General features: G+C 40.5%; 1 protein-coding gene and 1 long non-coding RNA gene across 2 annotated transcripts in view; one reads left to right on the top strand and one right to left on the bottom strand.

Annotated features, from left to right (window-relative positions):
- Positions 1–783: 783 nt before the first annotated feature.
- On the bottom strand, positions 784–11,389 carry LOC133277562 (uncharacterized). The gene is made up of 3 exons (XR_009746248.1): positions 11,245–11,389; positions 3,726–3,892; positions 784–1,383 (listed from the first exon to the last, which is right to left on the bottom strand). It is a non-coding gene; the product is annotated as an uncharacterized LOC133277562 (long non-coding RNA).
- The window catches only part of C7 (complement C7), a 28,460-nt gene continuing 10,464 nt past the window's right edge, over positions 1,892–19,887 (top strand). The window contains exons 1-16 of the mRNA XM_061469480.1: positions 1,892–2,105; positions 2,387–2,442; positions 3,186–3,261; positions 4,193–4,334; positions 5,123–5,264; positions 6,103–6,241; positions 6,785–6,919; positions 8,046–8,289; positions 8,910–9,023; positions 9,438–9,604; positions 10,608–10,836; positions 11,401–11,572; positions 11,942–12,029; positions 12,777–12,909; positions 13,917–14,108; positions 17,483–17,579. Of these exons, the coding sequence (XP_061325464.1) occupies positions 2,100–2,105; positions 2,387–2,442; positions 3,186–3,261; positions 4,193–4,334; positions 5,123–5,264; positions 6,103–6,241; positions 6,785–6,919; positions 8,046–8,289; positions 8,910–9,023; positions 9,438–9,604; positions 10,608–10,836; positions 11,401–11,572; positions 11,942–12,029; positions 12,777–12,909; positions 13,917–14,108; positions 17,483–17,579 (2,132 nt within the window). The 5' untranslated portion in view covers positions 1,892–2,099. The remainder of the gene's footprint in view (positions 2,106–2,386; positions 2,443–3,185; positions 3,262–4,192; positions 4,335–5,122; positions 5,265–6,102; positions 6,242–6,784; positions 6,920–8,045; positions 8,290–8,909; positions 9,024–9,437; positions 9,605–10,607; positions 10,837–11,400; positions 11,573–11,941; positions 12,030–12,776; positions 12,910–13,916; positions 14,109–17,482; positions 17,580–19,887) is intronic.

Raw genomic sequence — 19,887 nt, 5'->3', positions numbered from 1 at the left:
CAAGGCCTCGTCCAACCTGGTTTTGAACACTGCCAGGGATGGAGAATTCACGACCTCCCTAGGCACCCTGTTCCAGTGCCTCACCATGCAACTGCACATAGTCTTAAGTGTCAAAATCACATGAAAGAGGGAAGCTATCTAATGGTCCAGAGTCTAAATGCTAAGTAGAAAAAAAGGTTACTATAAGTATCCTATGAAATGAAAGAAGAATGAACCATTCTGTTGTAGAGGAGACTGAATGAACATCCATACAGTGCAAACCAGTAAAGTGTCTTGGGACCTGTGGAATTGCAGTCCTAGGAGTGACACAACTCCAGCTCTAACCTCCCTCTGTTTTGCACCTTGTCAGTTCAGTCTCTTTGATTTTGTTACTGCTGAAGCCAGGTTCAATAAAAAAGCAAGATCCTGATTCAAATGGAAAAAGTGTTTGAGCTGAGGTGCCTGAAAATATGCACTAAAAGTACTGTTGTGCAGCATCTACTAAAGCAACATATTTGTCTTGCTGAAATGCTTCCTGCAAGAAGACATTCCATCTATATAAACTCATTGGAATATGATACCCAGTATTACCAATGATTTTACTACCTGTTAATGAAGGGCAGATCCCCGCCGTAATTTCTTCGCTAGCTGTATTTGTCCTCTTATGTTTATTTCTGTGTTTTGTTTGTAAGCAAATCACAGTATATATTTATCTTGAGAGTTATTATAGCTAATGAGGTACTTACAGAAAATGAAATTGCTATCTAAGCCATTAAAACAGCTAACTGCAGGATCAAGACAAAATATTTTTAGAGTTCCCGTATTCTGGGACAGGTATTAAAGGGCTTAACTCAGTTTTAATATTTCCTTCATAGCAAATGACCACGGACAATCTTACACAAACTGGTCCCATAAAATTTAAAAGGCATATGAGGATTTTGATCAAAGACAACAAATGTACAGAAATGATGAAAAGTGTATGAATTACATTAACAAAGAGATTCATAGTTACTTAACCTGAAAAGTCCCTAAAACAGGCTCTGGCTTAGCTAAGTTGCCTCTGGGGTTGCCAGCTTCTGAGGAGTGGACATAGGCATAGGCATCCCTCACATGGATGGAGTAATGTGATCCAACATCTGGGCATCTTCTTAAGGAAAGCAGACCATGCCAAAAGAGAGTAAGGTTAAACAGTCACCATGTAGTAATGCTGTGACATGAAGCATTTAGTTTCCTGAGGACTGTTAAACTGTACAAAATAGATGTAGTATCTGAGATGTAGTATATGAAGAGTTTTCAGAGGGGCGCTGCTTCTCCATGAGGGCTTCATCCAGGCTCCATTAGGATAAATTAATGTACATTTTCTCAACCGTGGCATTTTCTTGCTGTTGCTATAATGGACCAACTCTGGCAAGTGAAAAAAAAAAAAAATAGTCAAAAATAAGAGCGCATATCAGGGTGAGGAAAGAGAAAATGGAGTGCTTTTACACTTCAGGGGCATCCCCACATAAAGCCAGCTGTTGATGTGTCACTAGAACTAGGGGTTGTGTGTGATCTTAAGAAGTCTTTCACAGGCAGTACCATCAGGCAGAATTTGCCTAAACTTGCATTTGGACCCATAAGCTGATTTCACTGATACACAAAAATCAGAAACTGCAGAAGCGGAGACAGAGGACTGCATCAAAATCAAAATTAAAATGTAACAACATCAGCTTCATTCCTACTTCCTACTGAAGCTGAGGGCTCAGCTGTGGTGCAGAGTATGTGACCAGGACTGGCCTGGAAAAGAAACTGTGAGATGCAAGATAAAGGCAAGATTATTGTTCTTCCAGTAAGCACTTTTCAGAACTTTGTGCCAGCCCCAGTCAGTACACCAGGCCTTGATTTATATGTCTTAAAAACCCTAAGCAGCTCCCAAAGCAGGCTGTGTCCCTGGAGAGGACTAGAGGAGTTAAAAGTCCTTGGCAACATTCAGCCTTTTTAGGGAAACAAGAGCAGAAAAGCAAGGCAGAGTGCGAAGAGACATACAGTAGCAGACAGACTGACCGACTCCTTTGGCTGCTGAATTGGGTGGAAGTGCATTTTCCCTGGTAATTGCTGGATATCCAAGTATTTCATCTAACATGAAGGTAAGACAATTGCTTACTTAATTCATACTGATGAAGTGAATATGATATGTACAATGAAATATTAATTTATATGGAGAATTACTTAGCTGAATGCAGTTGGGTAGTATTCTGAGAAAGAAGAGAAATAAAAAAACAACAGCTTGCACAACAAAGCTGAAGAAAATAAGCATTACACTCTCCATTATTTCTTAAGCTGATGAGTGTAAAGATTGCAGAAAGTTAGAAGAGCTGCATGAGGAAAAAGCAGAAAGTAAGTTTGCTTTTACTCCTCTTTTTTTCAGGTGCTGGGAATTTTTCTGTTGCTGGAAGTTTCAGGCTTCTTTTCCACTTTTTCCAGGTGAATATTTCTTCAGTAAATTACATGCTAAAGACTAAGCATGTGTAATTTAACAGACATGCACTTCTGGTGCATGACATGGCTCTCAAATATATTTCCTGGGAGAAAAGACACTGCTTGGTGTCAGGACTGCCACTGCCATCAGTGGTGACAAGAGTGAGATGTTATGGTCTCCCTCAGCTCTTCCCAGAGGAGTCAGCCACCCATCAGGAAAAGAGCACACAGCAGTGGTATGAGCCACAGCAGTCTACATGTGTGAAACAGCACAGCTTGCCCCAAGCAGCCTGGATCCCAGGGGCAGGTTGCACCCTCAGTGCCTCCTGTTGGCAAACTTTTGGGAGCTGCTGTGGGAAGGTCTGCTGCATGCCACGGCACACACAGCCCCTGGCAGCTCCCTCCCATTCCCAGATGTGGTCTGTCTGCTCCCTGCTTTGCAGCATGAAGCTGGTCTTTGAAGCTTGTATTATGGTTGAACAAAGTCCTTACTGATCTTCAGGCAAGGTAAATGTGCCTACTTTCTTCTTTTCAGTGGCTGGAAAGCCCAAGCTGGGTCTGATTGCATTCATACACGTGAAAAGCAAATCCAAGTGGTTTTAGAGGGAGCCTGATCATATTGCTAATTGTTACTGCAGACCTGTGTTGCTGTTTAGGGATGTTTTGCACTAATGCTTAGGGATAGAAATCTCTGATAATATTTCTCTTTTTTTTTTTTTAATATAATTTGGAAAATACTCCTGGAGTAGCTCTTCCTCTCCAGTCCACTGCAGCTGGAATTCTTTTGGCCCTTGGTCTGAGTGCAATGGCTGTACTCAAAACCAGGTATAGATGGACACTTCTGTTCTGTATTCATGACTTCATAAGCATATGCTTTTTGCCAATAATTAAGGAGCCTTGTATCTTTAAAACTCCAAATCCGGTGTCAAGCAAAAGCCCCAGCAGATCAAGAAGGCTGAAGAACAAAAATCTCAGAAGGGAAATCCTCCAGTCTGTCCCAAATCTATTCCCTTTCAAAGCTACAATATTTATGTTGTAAAATAATTTGTGCACTTTTTATTTTGGTGATAGTTCCAAAAAGCTTGACTCAATTGTTCAGTTAACAGAGATATTCCTCCACTGATGCTGGTTTGTACCAATTCTGCTGATTTTTCATTAGTCGTGTCACATCTCAAGGAAAGAAGAGTTGGTTGCAGAGTATTATATTCAATGAAAACAAAATGATTCTTTTTACAGTGCAACTGTCTTCTTGTTCAAGATACTTGCTTTTGATTTTCTTTCTCATTTACTTTGATGTTGCATCAATTAGGGAGGAATTAATCAAAATTAGAGCTGTGCCATGAGACAGTACTTCCTCTTTTTAGAAGCAACAAATAGCCCACTTGTTTAGCATATTCCTTAATGACACTGTTTACTTTGAAGAACTTTGGCAAATTCATATCAGGCATGATTTGTCCTATTAAAAATGTAAAACAAAACTGAGATTTGTCAGCAGCTTTCTCTTGGTTTCAGTTACTTATCAGATTTTTTGAACAAAAAAGCCAAGCTTGTGCATCAGTCTAAAGACCTTGTAGATAAAATAGTTGTCATTTTATTAACTTGTTACCATATTGTGGTAATTGCAAATGTGGGTATTAGAAAAAACAGTGAATGTCTAATTTCCTTACAGCAGTAGAGTGGTAGCATTGTCTTGACACTAGCAGACTGTTCCTGCTTTTCATTTATGTTTCTGAGTTCTCCCTTGATTTGCATTCAGATTCGGAGACGGACAGTAGCAGTTTATGGCCAGTATGGGGGAAACCCCTGCTCTGGGGATGCTTTTGAAACAAGACCATGCACCACCACAGGGGGATGCCCAACAGAGGATGGCTGTGGTGATCGTTTCAGGTGTTACTCAGGTACTATCCAAGATCTTTTTCACCGTTTTCTGGACATAAAGTTAAGAAGATAACCTTGTTATCTTTGAACTTAGTAAATGGGCAATGGCTTTGCAGAACCCTTGACCTATATATAAATTCGATTTAGGAGGATATTTCCTTAATTCCATCCTCCACTATGCATGTTTTTTATTCATCTGGAGTGTTGCAGAGCTTTGCAGGTAATAGGCTGCAGCTCTGGTAGCCTCTGTAGTCATTCTGCCTTGTTTGACCCAGAGACCTTACAAGAAGGTAACTGAGGAATGCAACCTTAGATTTTATTGTTCAAAGCTAGGCTGTATACAAACGTCTTGGAAATCACCTGGGTCATGGAAACTGATGCTTCCTAGAATAGTCCTAGAATAGCAGCTTCCATTACCTTCACAGAAAAGTGCATTGTCTCAGTTGGTAGACACTTGTCAAAGAGGAGCATGGTAAACGTGTTTTGGTGCTACCAGAGAGATAATCATAATTAATCACAAGTGATGGGATCAAAGGATGAAAGCTCAGGAAATAAATCTAGAAGTCAACTGTTTTATTAATATATCATAAGCCCCAAATTGCTGTGGTTCCCTCAAGTGTACTCTAAACCATTTCTTTATGTCTACGTTTACTGTTGTTTCACAAGCCCTCCAGGGCACAGACTGTTCACCATGAGTGCGAGCAAGCTAATTAGTGTAGTAGCTAAGTGGGACTTTTGCTTTGATTTAGGTGATTTATTTTTAAATGAACAAACACTTCTTTCCCTTTGCATTTTTGTTCTGATTTAGGTCAGTGCATTAGCAGATCTCTTGTATGCAATGGAGATCAGGATTGTGAGGAGGATGGTGCAGATGAAGATCGATGTGAAGAGAAGAAGACTGTATGTGATATTGATAAAACCCCTCCGAATTCAGAACTTACAGGAACAGGGTAATGTTCTCTGCTAGAATCAGTAGTACTGGCGCCAAGTGCATTGACATTTTTGTAGTATTTACAAGCTCTGGCTGTACAAATAAGCTTCCTGGGCTTACGGTAAAATGTTCCATATGCAAAACTGTTCAGTACAATGGTTTCCATCATGCTAACGGCTCAGTGCAGCCAGAATGTGCAGACCCTTTGATCTGAAGCACAGAATAAAGCTTTTTATTTTTCACTCCTGCTATTGAAAAACATCTTTTAAGATATGAGATGAAATGTTAACCAATACCACATGATCATCAGCACAGAAAAAATGAACTAGCAATGCTCATTATTCTTCTTCCTTGCCTTTGCATTTAGTACTGTGGATCCATATGGATTTCTGTTTATACATCCCACTTACAACCTAGCAAAATAATTATCTTAAGTTTCTTTAGGGTAGTTGTGTCACTACAATATAAATTATTGTTATGCAATATAAATCAGGTATAATAAAAAAACTCATTTTGGAATGGAAGCCTTGTTGTTTATGTGTGGTGTTGCTTAATTAAACTTGATAAAAGCATTTGTGATACATATGAATGTCTTAAAGTTAAGAGATAGGTGCTCATTTCTGTTGACAAAAAAAGAGCAAAATTTTGCTTTCCATACTGTAACATGCTCTGCACATTGCGGTTCTGCAGGTATAGAAGTTGTTCGGTTGATATCCCCCTTTCTTTTGGGTAAATCAGCTTGTGATCTTTATCTGAAGATGCAGCATTCAGTTATGATGGCTTTGTAATTTTTGCTTCCTGTAAAATAATTTGCTACCTCTCTGTCTTACTGACTCTTCATATTTTTCTTCTCATAGTTTTGATGCCATTACTGGTGATACAAGGGGAAGAGTCATTCATACAAAAAGCTTTGCAGGACAGTGCAGAAAGGTCTTCAGTGGTGATAGGAGAGAATACTACAGGCTTAGTGAAAGTGTTCTTGCTTATACTTTTCAGGTATGTTTCCATTAAACACAGCTTTGTATTCAGAGTCATGCTTAAAACGAAGAGTGAAGCAAAGCTTGTAGGCTCTCTTGGTAGGCAGGTTTCCTAAATGCAGCTGAATGACACCTGTTTCTTTTCTGCAGTCACTTAATATTTTGAAATACAAACTGGTGTATATCTTGCTAAATTGAAAGGGAAAAAAAATGTTATTGGGTGGTATATATTGTTGGATGGGATTTCTGTATGTGCACAAGGCTTTGTGGAAATCTTCCAGAGAGATACTTTGAAGTCTCAGAGACTTGGGTCACTTCACATTCATCAAAAACATGCTAAGCAATCCTTAATGTACTTTATAACGTAAATACTTAGTATATGAATATATACATGTAATGCTTTTCCAATAGTGTTCACTACTTTTCATGAAATCTGAAATGGATTCAGCCTGGAAAACACATCGGATTTTTTGCATCAGGAAGGACTTGCTTTACCCTATAAATTATCATTTTTAACATCCTTCATGAAGCTCTATACAGAATTCTGTCTTTTATATTCTAGGTTAAAATTCAGAATGATTTCAGTTACAAGTTTTTCAACAGCAGCTGGTCTTACATGAAACACACAGAGAGGTATGAAAACTCAAACCATGGGCACAGTTATTCACAGAATAAAATTCTGCAGCACAGCCAAAAGGTATGTATATAGTATGTATATGTTGTCACCGTGGCTTAGTAATTTTCATAAATATTTTCATATTCTTTCATGTAATTATATAGTGAGATGCAAGTATTAATTTTATCCAGATATTTCTGGCACAAAGTGCATAACAATAAAAATCCCATAAAAATTTTTACAAAGAGATCACTGGTTTGGTTATCAACTAAGAAGTGTTGGCTGTGGTTTTTATTTTCTCCATTTTACCTATTAGCAATTTATTTACTTACTATCTGGTTTTGTCCCTATTTGAGGAAGAAAAATTTAATTAATCTTTTGCATTTTTGTTTAATGAGTTACTCCTTTTGTTTCCCTATTACTTCTATCAGCATCTGTGATTAAAGTGAATTTGTTATATAATTCATTTTCCACTAACAGAAACTCATTAAGATTTCTGTTTTAAACATCCTGAAGGTTACAGTGCTTATGCTTTTGACTTATCTAAAAAGGAGCATTAAATAAATAGAGAGTAACTCTCAATTGTGAAGTATAATCAAGTATAAATAAAAAATCAAGTAAGAAATTCATATATTTTATGTCCCCAAAGCTGACAGAAGAAAAGCTCATTTTACTGCACTAACAGTAATATATTTTGAGACTTACTCTAACAAAGTTCAAAAGCAACTTCGAGAAGCTCAGGTAAGGAATATGGGATAGGCAGATAAGAGTTTATAATTCAGCTAGAGCTGCTTTCAAAGGAAGGCTTCTTCAGACAAAACAGGGTACAAAGAAGACCTCTCTAACTGCCTATAATTTGCTTTCAGACAAGGCTTGTTAACCTGCTACTGCCAGGCTGCTGGTGTTGGACACCACCATTAGCTTTGACGAATGATACTTTGCTTTCTTGTCTGTCCCTATGCTAGCTTTCCAGCACATAGGAGAAAAATGAAGATGTTGCAGCAATTATAAACAAAGGTTCAAAAGATATTTTCTATTTTCAGAGTGGGGCTTTTTTTTTTTTTGCATTCACCAAGTTGCTTAGATATCTCTAACAGCTCTGTATAAGCTGTTGATTAGTGTCCAATATAATGTGCATGTCATCTGGATAGTAGGAACCACCCTGACAGTAACATGCGGCATGACTAACATCTTTTCCTTTCCCCAGAGTAAGCAGCTGATGGTTGTTGAGAACAGCGTGGAAGTTGCCCAGTTTATTAACAACCACCCAGAATTTCTTACTCTTGCGGAGTCCTTCTGGAGGGAACTGGCCAACCTTCCAGTCGTCTATGAGTACAATGCCTACCGAAGACTTATTGAACATTTTGGGACTCATTTCTTGCACTCTGGATCTCTAGGAGGATATTACAAAATTATTTTTTATATGGATACTGACAAAATGAAAGCAGAAGGTAGAGTACTAGAGTATTGGTTACAAGAATCTAAGCGAATATACAGGAATAAAAATTTATTTGCATGCTCTGCCAGCTAGTGTCTAAAATCAGGGAAGAGACATATGTTAGTCACCACATTATCTTCACAGGCAAAAGAAAGGAGATTAGAAAATGTGCTCAAACCACAGCATTCAGTTCTAGATCCACATCTGTGAACTGCTGTGATCAGAATAGCAAAGATTTGATAATTCATTCAGGACTTCCTCAGGCTAAATCTGAATTCTAGTGCCAGTCTAAATCTCAAATAATGCTACATCTTAAGAGCTACTTGGAGATGAAGGTTGGATAAAACTGTGTAAAGCAGAATAAATTACAAACAGAGCAAACACCAGAGTGACGGGTATGATGGTACTCAATGTGGAGCAGTGCTGTAGAATTAGGGACTGCTGAGAAATGACATAGAATAAAAAATAAGCATTTTCCAGATACACCTCCTATTTCTCTAGCAGGATGTGCAAGTTGGTTGCCTTCTAATTTAGGCATAATTTTTCATGACCTCTCAAGTCAGTGGGAAACTTAGAAATTAATCCAACACACTTTCTGTGTACAGTACTGTTTAAAGCATCAATTATCTGCAGGTATGACTATAACAGACATGTACGACTGCACCACATCAGGCTGGAATGCATTCATTGTGAAAAAGAAGAAAGTAAAGTGCTCCAAACTGGATGAACTGCTACAGACTTCTTCAGGTAAGTGTTCAACAGTGACTTGTGTAGTTATCATGTCTCCATCCTCCATCTCCTCCTAAGTAGCTGTCAAAATCTGAAGCAGGTGTTGATAGCTTTGTTGAACTGTTTTCCTTAACACACTCAACCCAGACATCAAGTGCATGGCTCTCCAGTTCTCATCAATCATTGCTAATACTTTCCCAGTAATTGGCACTTTCCAGGACACCCTAAGTCACAGCTGCCAAGATAGCTACAAAACCACATACTTACATATTATCAACGTAGGAGCTCTTGATCCAGGCACAGGTGGTTGATATGCACTAATGAGTACTTTCCCTACTTGCTAGCATAGTTTTTTGCATGCATTGTTTCTATTTCCATTTGTGAATATAGCAATGCTGGTATTTTTCTGTATTTTTCATCCTGAATCTACAGGAAGCAGTGGTAGTAAGATTAAAGGAGACCCCTACATAGAAGGAGGAAGCCCAGGTGCTGTTGCCAGCCTTAATTATCTAGAGCTTAATGATCCTGCTGGCAATAGTCAGAGATATTCGTTTTGGGCTGGATCAGTGACAGACTATCCCAGAGTAATTAAACAAAAGGTAAGGCTATTTTCCTGAAGAAAAGATGAGCAGTTGGGATCACCTCAAGGGGAGAAATGATTAAGCTATGGTTAATCAAGCTGTAGTCTGCAATCATGTTGTTTTCAGATCACTTCGTAAGAAAGAAAAGCTCATTGGAGGAACATTCCATGAGGTTAACATAATCAGCTGCATCACAAATCTAAGTCATTTAACAGATCAATCTTACCAGCCTTCTGTGACTACAGGGGAGTTCTGCTTAAGAACTGAGGGTCACGATAGCATTGGAGAAAGCGCAGATTTGAGATAGCCCATTTCCTGAAATACATATGGCCACTTCAGTGTGGCTCCACTCAGCTTGCTAACTTCTTTGTACCACTTTTATCCCTCCTCCTTCTCTCATCATCCAGAAGTTCAGCATAATGAGATTCCGGAAGCCAGACACTTCAAAGTTGGGCATGGCCGTAATCACTGCTGCCTTGTCTATGTCTCTTTTGGGAACTGACCATGTACTGAAGAATAGTATAAACCCAAAAGATTTCTGACAGGAAGTTTTCAATTAAATGTAAAAGCACAGAATATCATAAAATAGGCAAGAGAAATGCAAAATGTTTTCACTTATTGTTACCTTCAGTCACTGCTCAATGAAATACCATAAGGGATTGCTTAAGCATCCAGCTTCTTGGGCTAGGAACAGCTGGGTAAGAATTCAAGTTACTGTGCACTGATGGTCTGTGTTACACTTTTATCTCAACCATAATATCGTAGCTCAAATATGTTTAAACATGATTAATCCAGTGCTAGCTTTAAGGGATGCTATTAAACATGACTGACTTTTCAGAAAAAGGCTGGTATGAAATACTAACAGAAGGTTTTAGCAAACTAGATAGCAAATTAGAGCATCTTTCAACCACTATGGGCAGCAGCATACGTCACAAATTATTTTGCACGATGAAATGTGCTCATAAACTGTTATTATTCAGATTATCACTATTTAATATAAATATTTCTCTACTGTGTATAGCTAACACCATTATATGAGCTGGTAAAGGAAGTGCCCTGCTCCTCAGTCAAAAAGCATTACTTAAAACAAGCCATTGAAGAATATATGGCTGAAAATGATCCCTGCAAATGTCAGCCTTGCCAGAATGGTGGTGAGGCAGCCATGGAAGGAACTCAGTGCATGTGTTACTGCAAGCCTTACACCTTTGGAGCAGCTTGTGAGCTGGGAAGACTCGTGCAAGATCAGCCAGGTTAGCGCTCTTTAAACCTGTGAGAGTTTAGAAGTGGCAAAATATGCTCTCCGACTTTGGAGGTCTGTTTGTCTCACTGCACAAACTGAATGAGTGGCTGCTGGGCAGTGTCTGCTTGGGCCAGATATCACTGCAGACATACAGCATAGGTAGAGAGTGTCATGCTAAGCCTGAGTCTTAGCCTGTCCAAACAGTACTTAACAAAGAACTGGTTTTATTATTGTTAAATGCAGTGGACAATACTAACTGCTCAAAATGTAACTTTCTAGAAATAAGTATGTATACTAAATGAGTATTAGCAACTTCAAAATTTTTTGCTTTTAAACTTTGTAATTAATTGCAGCTAATAAATATTTTTATTTTCCCTAAGGCTCTGATAACGAATAGCGTCTGTAGAATTATACTTACATAAAATGCAAGCTGGAGAAAGGTGCGAGATTAGATCATTGCAACCTGGAATTCTCTGTAAGGGCCCAGTTTGGACCATCACTAGCTTTGAATAGCCTGTGCCTTGAAATCACCTACAGAGAGGATTAATGTGAAATATTCCCAAATGTTGCATAGGTGTTGTTGATGGACGCTGGAGCTGCTGGTCTTCCTGGAGTCCTTGTTCAGGGGGGAGGAAATCAAGGAGTCGGAGCTGCAACAATCCATCCCCCCATGGCAATGGGAAGGCCTGCATAGGAGAGCAGCATGAAAGCAGATCATGTGAAGATGAGGAGTTGCAGCATTTTCGGTAAGCAGAAAAACAAAACCATTTGGAACACAGCTGCAGGAAGGTTTAAAAATCTATTTCAGGAGGGTGCATAAGCAATTGAGCTCAGGATGGAGATCACTTACTGAGCTTTTTTATTTAAGTTGAAACAAAATGAAATTCAGCAGCTGTGAATCTGATACAAGGTAAGAGAAGAAAATTGAGTAAAAGCTGGTAAAGTTGACTCCATTCTATTTGGCATTCTCTCAGATAACCTGGCAGTTCCCAGTTTAAGTATACTTGTGATGTAAATGCAATGCATAATAGTCTTGGGCTTCAATGAAAAGTGTAGAATTTTGCAAGGAAGGGAGACTGAATTCAAACTAAATTGTACTTTTGTTTGATTCATAGCTTGATTGAACCACACTGTTTTGATTTATCCATAACTCCCACAGAGTTCTGTTCACCTCCTCCTCTCTTGGAAAATGGATTTGTTCAAGTAAGTTATTTCTATTACTCTGTTATCTGTTCTATCCCTACTTGCAGTGTCTCTGTTAAAGTTCATGCAGATTTTCACTTGTAAATTTGTATTTATCTTGGTAGGTTTAGTATCAGAGCTATTGTATAGCAGCTCCCTCAGCATTTCTCCCTGGCTGAAGTTTACATAACATTGGCCAAGACTTCCCACTAAAAATAAAAGAAAAACAAGAAAGTGAGATTTAAAGTAAGAAAAGATTCACATCTTCAAGTCCAGCTCTTTTGAGTGACTGTATCACATTAACCTTTAGGAAGCTGATAATGTGTCATCCTAAGAATTAGCAAAGGCATATACTCTCCCCTGGAAGACTGTTCGAGAGCTTATGTTAACCCGCTAATGCTTCGCAACAGCCATATTTGCAGTCAATTCATAAAATGGCAGGATAGCACTGTTCCATCACTGATGTACCACTGCCAGACCCCTGTCACAGGGTACCTTCAACTCTAACCCTCCCTTTGCTAAGGGAGATAGCCCAAATACACTGTATTCTACCAACCACCAGCATCATCTCCATTTTTACTACATTTGCTGGGTATTGATAACCAGAATTGCCCACAGTATTCTAGACACTCCTACCAGTGCATTGCAGAATGGCATTAATACTTCTTGCTGTCTTCAGCCACTGCATTCCAGAATCTAAGGAAGTTCAACACTGCTGGTGGTTTTTAGATAGTGTATCCAAAATTTCACCTGTTCTTTTTCTTTCAGAATGCTGAAAACTTATACCCTGCTGGGAAAAGCATTGTTTATGCTTGCAGGCATGGATATTCTCTTGTTGGTGACCCTGTTGCTAAGTGTGGCAGTAATTTACAGTGGCAAGTTGGAGACAGATATTGCCAGGGTATGTTTAACTATTTTTTGATTTGAAATACAACTCCATTCCTGAATTCCAGTGAAACATCTCTGAACATCTGCTTTCCAACAATAATGGGGGAAAAAATACGCATCTGCATTTCCCAGTTCTCTAGACAAAATCAGGTCTCAATTGATTTATTTTAAATTCAGATGTCATAATACTGAAATAGAAACATGCCAGAAAGTCTCGTTTTAAGGAAGGCTGAAAGTGAGGGAGACTAAATTTCAGTCTAGGAATTACTTCCTGTGGAAACAAACTTGTTACTTAATTCAGTCCTGTGGCTATATCCAAGATCCGTGGAAATGAGTCTATATCTAAAGCCACCTGAGGAAAAGGTCAGGAGGCAGCACTGGGCAACCACAAAGTTCTCAAATAACCACCTTGTCATAAGAACACAACTCCAAGGATCACTTTATATCTTGGATGATCTCCCAACTTCACTCTTCTCCTCTAACCTGGTCAGTAACCATTAGGTTTTCTTTTTTCCCTGCACATTTTATTTGTGAGTCAACTTTGAGTGTGATCATATAGACCTGGGAATTTTCAGACCTGCAGTTCAACACCATTCTTTCCTCCTTCCAATCAGGACTGACTGCCTATAAATGCTAGTCCACACTGTTTAAATGCCACCATTTTGCATATCAGTATACAGTTTCCCAGAGACCTGTATGTATGACATCTGTCTACTAGGGCGTTACTTTCTAGTATGAACACTCAACAGAAGCATGGGTCCTAAGGACAGAGAAACACTCCTCAAGCCATGGCTGAACCTGCAGGCAGTAGGAGATGTTGTCACTCTGTCCCTTGTGTTGCACCTTTGCCTGCTATGATGAATTAGTATCCTGTGCTAACATGATTGATATGTTTCTACAGGAAAATCAGCTAATCTTACAATTCAATTTGTTAAGAAATTTAGGAGAACATAAATGATGTGACTGCTTTCTGCAATGCACTGATTTCACTGTGGCTATCTCAAATCCTTCAATCGTTAGAAACTGCTTGTCTTCCTCCCGTCCTTGAGGGGGGCTTGCAAGGAGAGCTATGGAAACCTGCGTATGAGATCGGTGAGAGAATAACTCTGTCTTGTCCACATGGAATGCACTTAGAAGGGGCACACTCCATTTTGTGCGAGCCCAGTCTCAAGTGGTCTCCTTCCTTGAAGACTATCCAGTGCAAGAGACCAGGTAAGACATTGCTGTCCTTCAAGTGCAGTGCAGGAGTTTCTTTCCTGGACAGACTGTGTCTTATGTAGATAAGATATAGACAGAGCTATAGCTGATATAGTGATAGAGAAGCATACTTCTATCACCAGCTGGAAGCACAGAAAATGTGGGTGGGTGTTTTCTGTGGGCTGTTCAAAAAAGATGCCATAAGACATTTCTTGTGAGGTTTCCTTACAGCTTTTTGCTTCCCACTCCCCTGTTGCTATTAAGTATTGTCTCTGAAAGTATTTTGAGAGATTGCCTGGGATGTATGCTGCCTATTCTGCTTTCCAAGTATATTTTACCCTCCACCTATGTTGTTTAACACCGCTAACATGTAAGCTGCACCTTAGAGATAAGGGTTTTCTACATGGAGGGTGATCTGTGCGTCACAGCATTTCATGGCAGGTAAGGACAGGGCTGGATGACTCCTATTGCTTATATGACATTCACACAGCTGATACAGAGTAAATCTCCAGGAACATCCTTGTCTCTAAATTGGAGAGACATCAATTTGATGGATGAACCACATGGTGGATAAAGAACTGGATGGATGGCTGCACTCAAAAAGTTGTGGTCAACAGCTCAATGTCCAGCTGGAGACCAGTAACGAGTGGTGTCCCTCAGGAATCAGTGTTGGGACCGGTCTTGTTCTAGATATTTGTCAGGGACATGGACAGTGGGATTGAGTGCGCCCTCAGCAAGTTTGCCGATGACACCAAGCTGTGTGGTTCGGTTGATACGCTGGAGGGAAGGAATGCCATCCAGAGGGACCTTGACATGCTTGTGAGGTGGGCTCATGCCCACTTAGGAAGTTTAACCATGCTAAGTGCAAGGTCCTACACCTGGGTCATAGAAATCCCAGGCACAGCTACAGGTTGGGCAGAGAAGAGATTCAGAGCAGCCCTGTGGAGAAAGACTTGGGGGTGTTGGTCGAAGAGAAACTTTACATGAGCCGGCCGTGTACGCTCGCAGCCCAGAAAGCCAACCGTATCCTGGGCTGCATCAAAAGGAGCGTGACCAGCAGGTCGAAGGAGGTGATCCTGCTCCTCTACTCCGCTCTTGTGAGACCTCACCTGGAGTATTGTGTGCAGTTCTGGTGTCCTCAGCATAAAAAGGACATGGAACTGTTGGAACAAGTCCAGAGGAGGGCCACGAGGATGATCAGTGGGCTCGAGCACCTCCCCTATGAAGACAGGCTGAGAAAGTTGGGGCTGTTCAGCCTGGAGAAGCCTGTGTGGAGACCTCATAGCAGCCTTCCAGTATCTGAAGGGGGCCTGTAATGAACCGGGGAGGGAGTCTTCATTAGGGACTGTAGTGATAGGACAAGGGGTAACGGGTTAAAAAAAAATAGGGGAAGTTTAGATTGGATATAAGGAGGAAGTTCATTACTGTAAGGGTGGTGACGCACTGGAATGGGTTGCCCAAGGAAGTTGTGAATGCTCCATCCCTGGCTTTGTTCAAGGCCAGGTTGGACAGAGCCTTGGGTGGCATGGTTTAGTGTGAGGTGTCCCTGCTCATGGCAAGGGGATTGGAACTAGATGATCTTAATGTCCTTTCCTTCCCTTACGATTCTACATTTCTAACTGGAAGCAAAGGGAAAATACTGCTTCAAATTCATGGTAACAGCTGTTTAAGACCTGGGTTGATACCGGCAAGCACTGGCAGAGAGGTAAGTGGACTATGTGACATACAGCAGCTCAAATCACCTTTTCCAGCTGTCAAAGGCAGACAAGGCTTTCTCTAGAGTACTCCTATGATGCTGATCAGTAATATACAGGCATCCAAGCAGCTTGCTGTTTCAAACTAATCACATCTTCACCCAAGGTCTCAGATTTTCTCAAACCTCTGGGGAGACCCTTGCTTGTGGAAAACACACACTGCTGTAGAAGACTAGGCATGTGTCCTACATTTCATGTCCATCTTCTTAACAGGCAACTGCTGCCTGGGGTTATCTCACCTAAGGTAAGAGGCAGGTGACAGTCAGGCTTAGACCTCAAAAGGTAGCGACCCTGTGAGATTTCCAGTGGAAGTCATCTGCCTCTGTGTCGTATCCACATGAAGTATAAAGGATTTCATAAGAAATATCTGTACAGCTCACTGCTGCTGAAGTGTTAAAGTACGAGCAGGGAAGTACTGTTGCCAATTACTTCTTAGGCTTAGCCTTAGTGAGTGATTTTTCATAATTTTTTTTGTTACGTCCTGTATTCAAATTCCAGTTATTAATTAAAAACAATTTCCAATGCTTCCATCTTTAGAAACAGCTTATGTCTGGCTGTATGGGAACATTACATTAGCACAAAAGGGTTGTGTTTTGTTGTTTTTTGGTTTTTTTTAGAAAACGAGGGACAATTAGATTAGAACAACAGTTAAAACTCCCAAGAAATATGAGCTAAGAAGCATAAAAATTAAGAAGATGTGTATACACAGACACAGTGGCACACATATATTTGGATAAGAATATTTAGTCAGCAGTAGTGTCAGTAACAGTCAGCTATGCAACCAACAGCCCCAGTGATGGAGATAATGCAGTGACTTTTGGTGGAAATTTCCCCTCTGCATAAACACAGGGTTATGCCTGCTCTCTGTATTGCAATCCTGTCAATTTTGCTTACCAAGTCTTAATCCATAAGAGAGATGTTTATTTGTTTGGTTTGTTTTATAGAACACAGTATTAAGGAGTATTAAATTTTTATGTTAAAGTAGAAAGCTACAGACACGTAATTTAAAACACAGATCAGGATAAAACTTTCTCAGAAAGTGTGTCTCTACAGATTTAGCAAGGTCTTGCAATTACTTCCTACAGAAATCTCCAGAAGAATGTTTAGGAAAGGCTGATTTAATTTTCAAGCTTGAAATAGCACTCAAAGAATAATACATGTGCAGTGACTAAAGTTCCCCAAGAATCACTATTGCTTTTGTTTTTAAAGTTAATGCAGATTGAGGATGAATGATGGAACTTGTGGTTTTCTTTAAGTGAAGCCAGTAACTCTGAAACCTAGTGGTAAAGCTGTTACCAGCTGTGATTCAGCACTGCTAAGTTCAACAGTTCAACCAGCTGCCGCAGAAATTAAGTGGATGTTTAACCTTGAACACAGTACCTGTTCCCTTCCATCTGACTCATGACCTGTGGATAGATTACCGAGCCATAACTTTGCAAAGTAAATCGTATCTTTTTAATAGTGTTGATTCTTCCCATGCAGTAGATACTTCTAATGAACATGGAGGATGTGACTTTATGTTATGGCTGTATAATTCAGTGCCTTTTAAGATCAACTGATAGAATAATTTCAGAGAAGACCTTTAACAGCCCGTGTTTTCTGAACCTGAATAGCACTGTCTGTGTTCTACCTCAGAGCCTAGCATGAAACCAGAAGTGACAGAGCCTAAATGTCAACCATGGGAAAAAATACATCAGTTGCAATGTGTGTGCAAAATGCCCTATGAGTGTGGGTAAGTACAAAACGATTTTGGCAATCAATTTCTCACTTTATTCAAGACCAATTAAATTCCTTCAGTCTTCATTTCATGACAGATGAGAAAGCTTTACTCATATGAGGAGGCATTGTATTTTGTTTGCTTTACAACTCAACGTCCTGTTCATCACTTACCTGCCTTGTCAGAGCTGTCAGTGGGTCTTAGCAGTGATGGAATTTGGTTGAATGAGAGAAGAAGAAGGCATAATTTCAGCTCCACTTGATCTATGAAACAGATGGGAAAAGATAAAATGATATTTTTAAGATTTAGAAGATTGAGGAAAAGTTAGAAGAGAGTCCCTTGGGACATAAACCATCACAGCAGTAAAGTAGAGAAATAAAAGAGATTTCTTTCCTCTGCTGAGAGAATGGAGAGTTATAAAAGACATAATAATCTAATCTTCCATTTATACAGCAGTATGCACAGACCAGTCATATCACCTTTCCTGACCTCATAACTTGCAGACCAGAGTCTGCAATCCTGTTTGATTTAAGCCTGTATTCTGTAATAAGCAATGAAGGAGAAATGTAAGGAAATCAGTAGCTCTCTGTTCTTTGCTAAACATAGAGGTAACAGGACTCCTGAGACCACCTGGTGCTGATGGTCAGACGTGTCAAAGAGCTCAGCACGTTTGGTCTGGCTTGCATAGACTGGATGAAGTCTCCTATAAAGTGGGTGTGAGTTCTAGATAAGAAATCTGGCCAGGTTTATGTCACAGCAGGAGCTGAGGAGTTTGGAAACTCCAAACAAGTGATTATTGATATCCAAGGATAACAGACCAAATTTTCTTATCCTTGCATGGTGGGAATAAGAAATTTTGCAGTCTTCTCAAGTGACTTAAGGTAGCAGAACTTCTTAGTAGAGGATGTGTACTTTCCATCAGCCACATAGCTCAAGAGTGCCCTGCATGGTAGCTGGTTCTAAGGCCAAATTATCACAATTTGAACATTTCAGAATTCAGCTTGGTGGGGTTATTTCAGGTTTTATAGATCCACTGGGCACTTGCCCAAAGTCTGAGGCCATTGTCCTGCATGCAAAGGTCTTAGAATCATAGAATATTTAGGGTTGGAAAGGACCTTAAGATCATCTAGTTCCAATCCCCCTGCCATGGGCAGGGACATCTCACACTAAACCATGCCACCCAAGGCTCTGTCCAACCTGGCCTTGAAAAAAGCCAGGGATGGAGTATTCACAACTTCCTTGGGCAACCCATTCTAGTGCCTCAGCACCCTCACAGTAAAGAACTTCCTCCTTATATCCAATCTAAACTTCCCCTGTTTAAGTTTTGACACATTATCCCTTGTCCTACCACTACAGTCCCTGATGAAGACTCCTTCCCCGGATCATTATAGGCCCCTTTCAGACACTGGAAGGCTGCTATGAGGTCTCCACACAGGCTTCTCCAGGCTGAACAGCCCCAACTTTCTCAGCCTGCCTTCATACGAAAGGTGCACGAGCCCCCTGATCATCCTCGTGGCCCTCCTCTGGACTTGTTCCAACAGTTCCATGTCCTTTTTATGCTGAGGACACCAGAACTGCACACAATACTCCAGGTGAGGTCTCACAAGAGTAGAGTAGAGGGGCAGGATCACCTCCTTCGACCTGCTGGTCACACTCCTTTTGATGCAGCCCAGGATACGGTTGGCTTTCTGGGCTAAGAGTGCACACTGCTGGCTCATGTTAAGTTTCTCCTCGACCAACACCCCCAAGTCTTTCTCCGCAGGGCCGCTCTGAATCTCTTCTCTGCCCAACCTGTAGCTGTGCCTGGGATTGCTCTGACCCAGGTGTAGGACCTTGCACTTGGCATGGTTAAACTTCATAAGGTGGGCATAAGCCCACCTCACAAGCATGTCAAGGTCCCTCTGGATGGCATTCCTTCCCCCCAGTGTATCAACTGAACCACACAGCTTGGTGTCATCGGCAAACTTTCTGAGGGCGCACTCGATCCCACTGTCCATGCCACTGACAAATATCTAGAACAAGACCGGTCCCAACACTGATTCCTGAGGGACACCACTCGTTACTGGTCTCCAGCTGGACATTGAGCCATTGACTACAAGTTTTTGCATGCGGCCATCCATCCAGTTCTTTATCCACCATGTGGTTCATCCATCAAATTGATGTCTCTCCAATTTAGAGACAAGGATGTCCTGTCGAATGCTTTGCACAAGTCTAGGTAGATGACATCAACTGCTCTACCCCTGTCCATCAGTTCTGTAACCCCATCATAGAAGGCCATCAAATTGGTCAGGCAGGATTGCCCCTTAGTGAAGCCATGCTGGCT

The sequence above is a fragment of the Pezoporus flaviventris genome, unplaced genomic scaffold, assembly GCF_033815535.1.
Source record: "Pezoporus flaviventris isolate CSIRO_AGI_PZ_B2104156 unplaced genomic scaffold, CSIRO_AGI_Pfla_v1 ptg000057l, whole genome shotgun sequence".
Taxonomy (NCBI): domain Eukaryota; kingdom Metazoa; phylum Chordata; class Aves; order Psittaciformes; family Psittacidae; genus Pezoporus; species Pezoporus flaviventris.
This window is presented reverse-complemented; position numbering and strand designations above follow the sequence as displayed.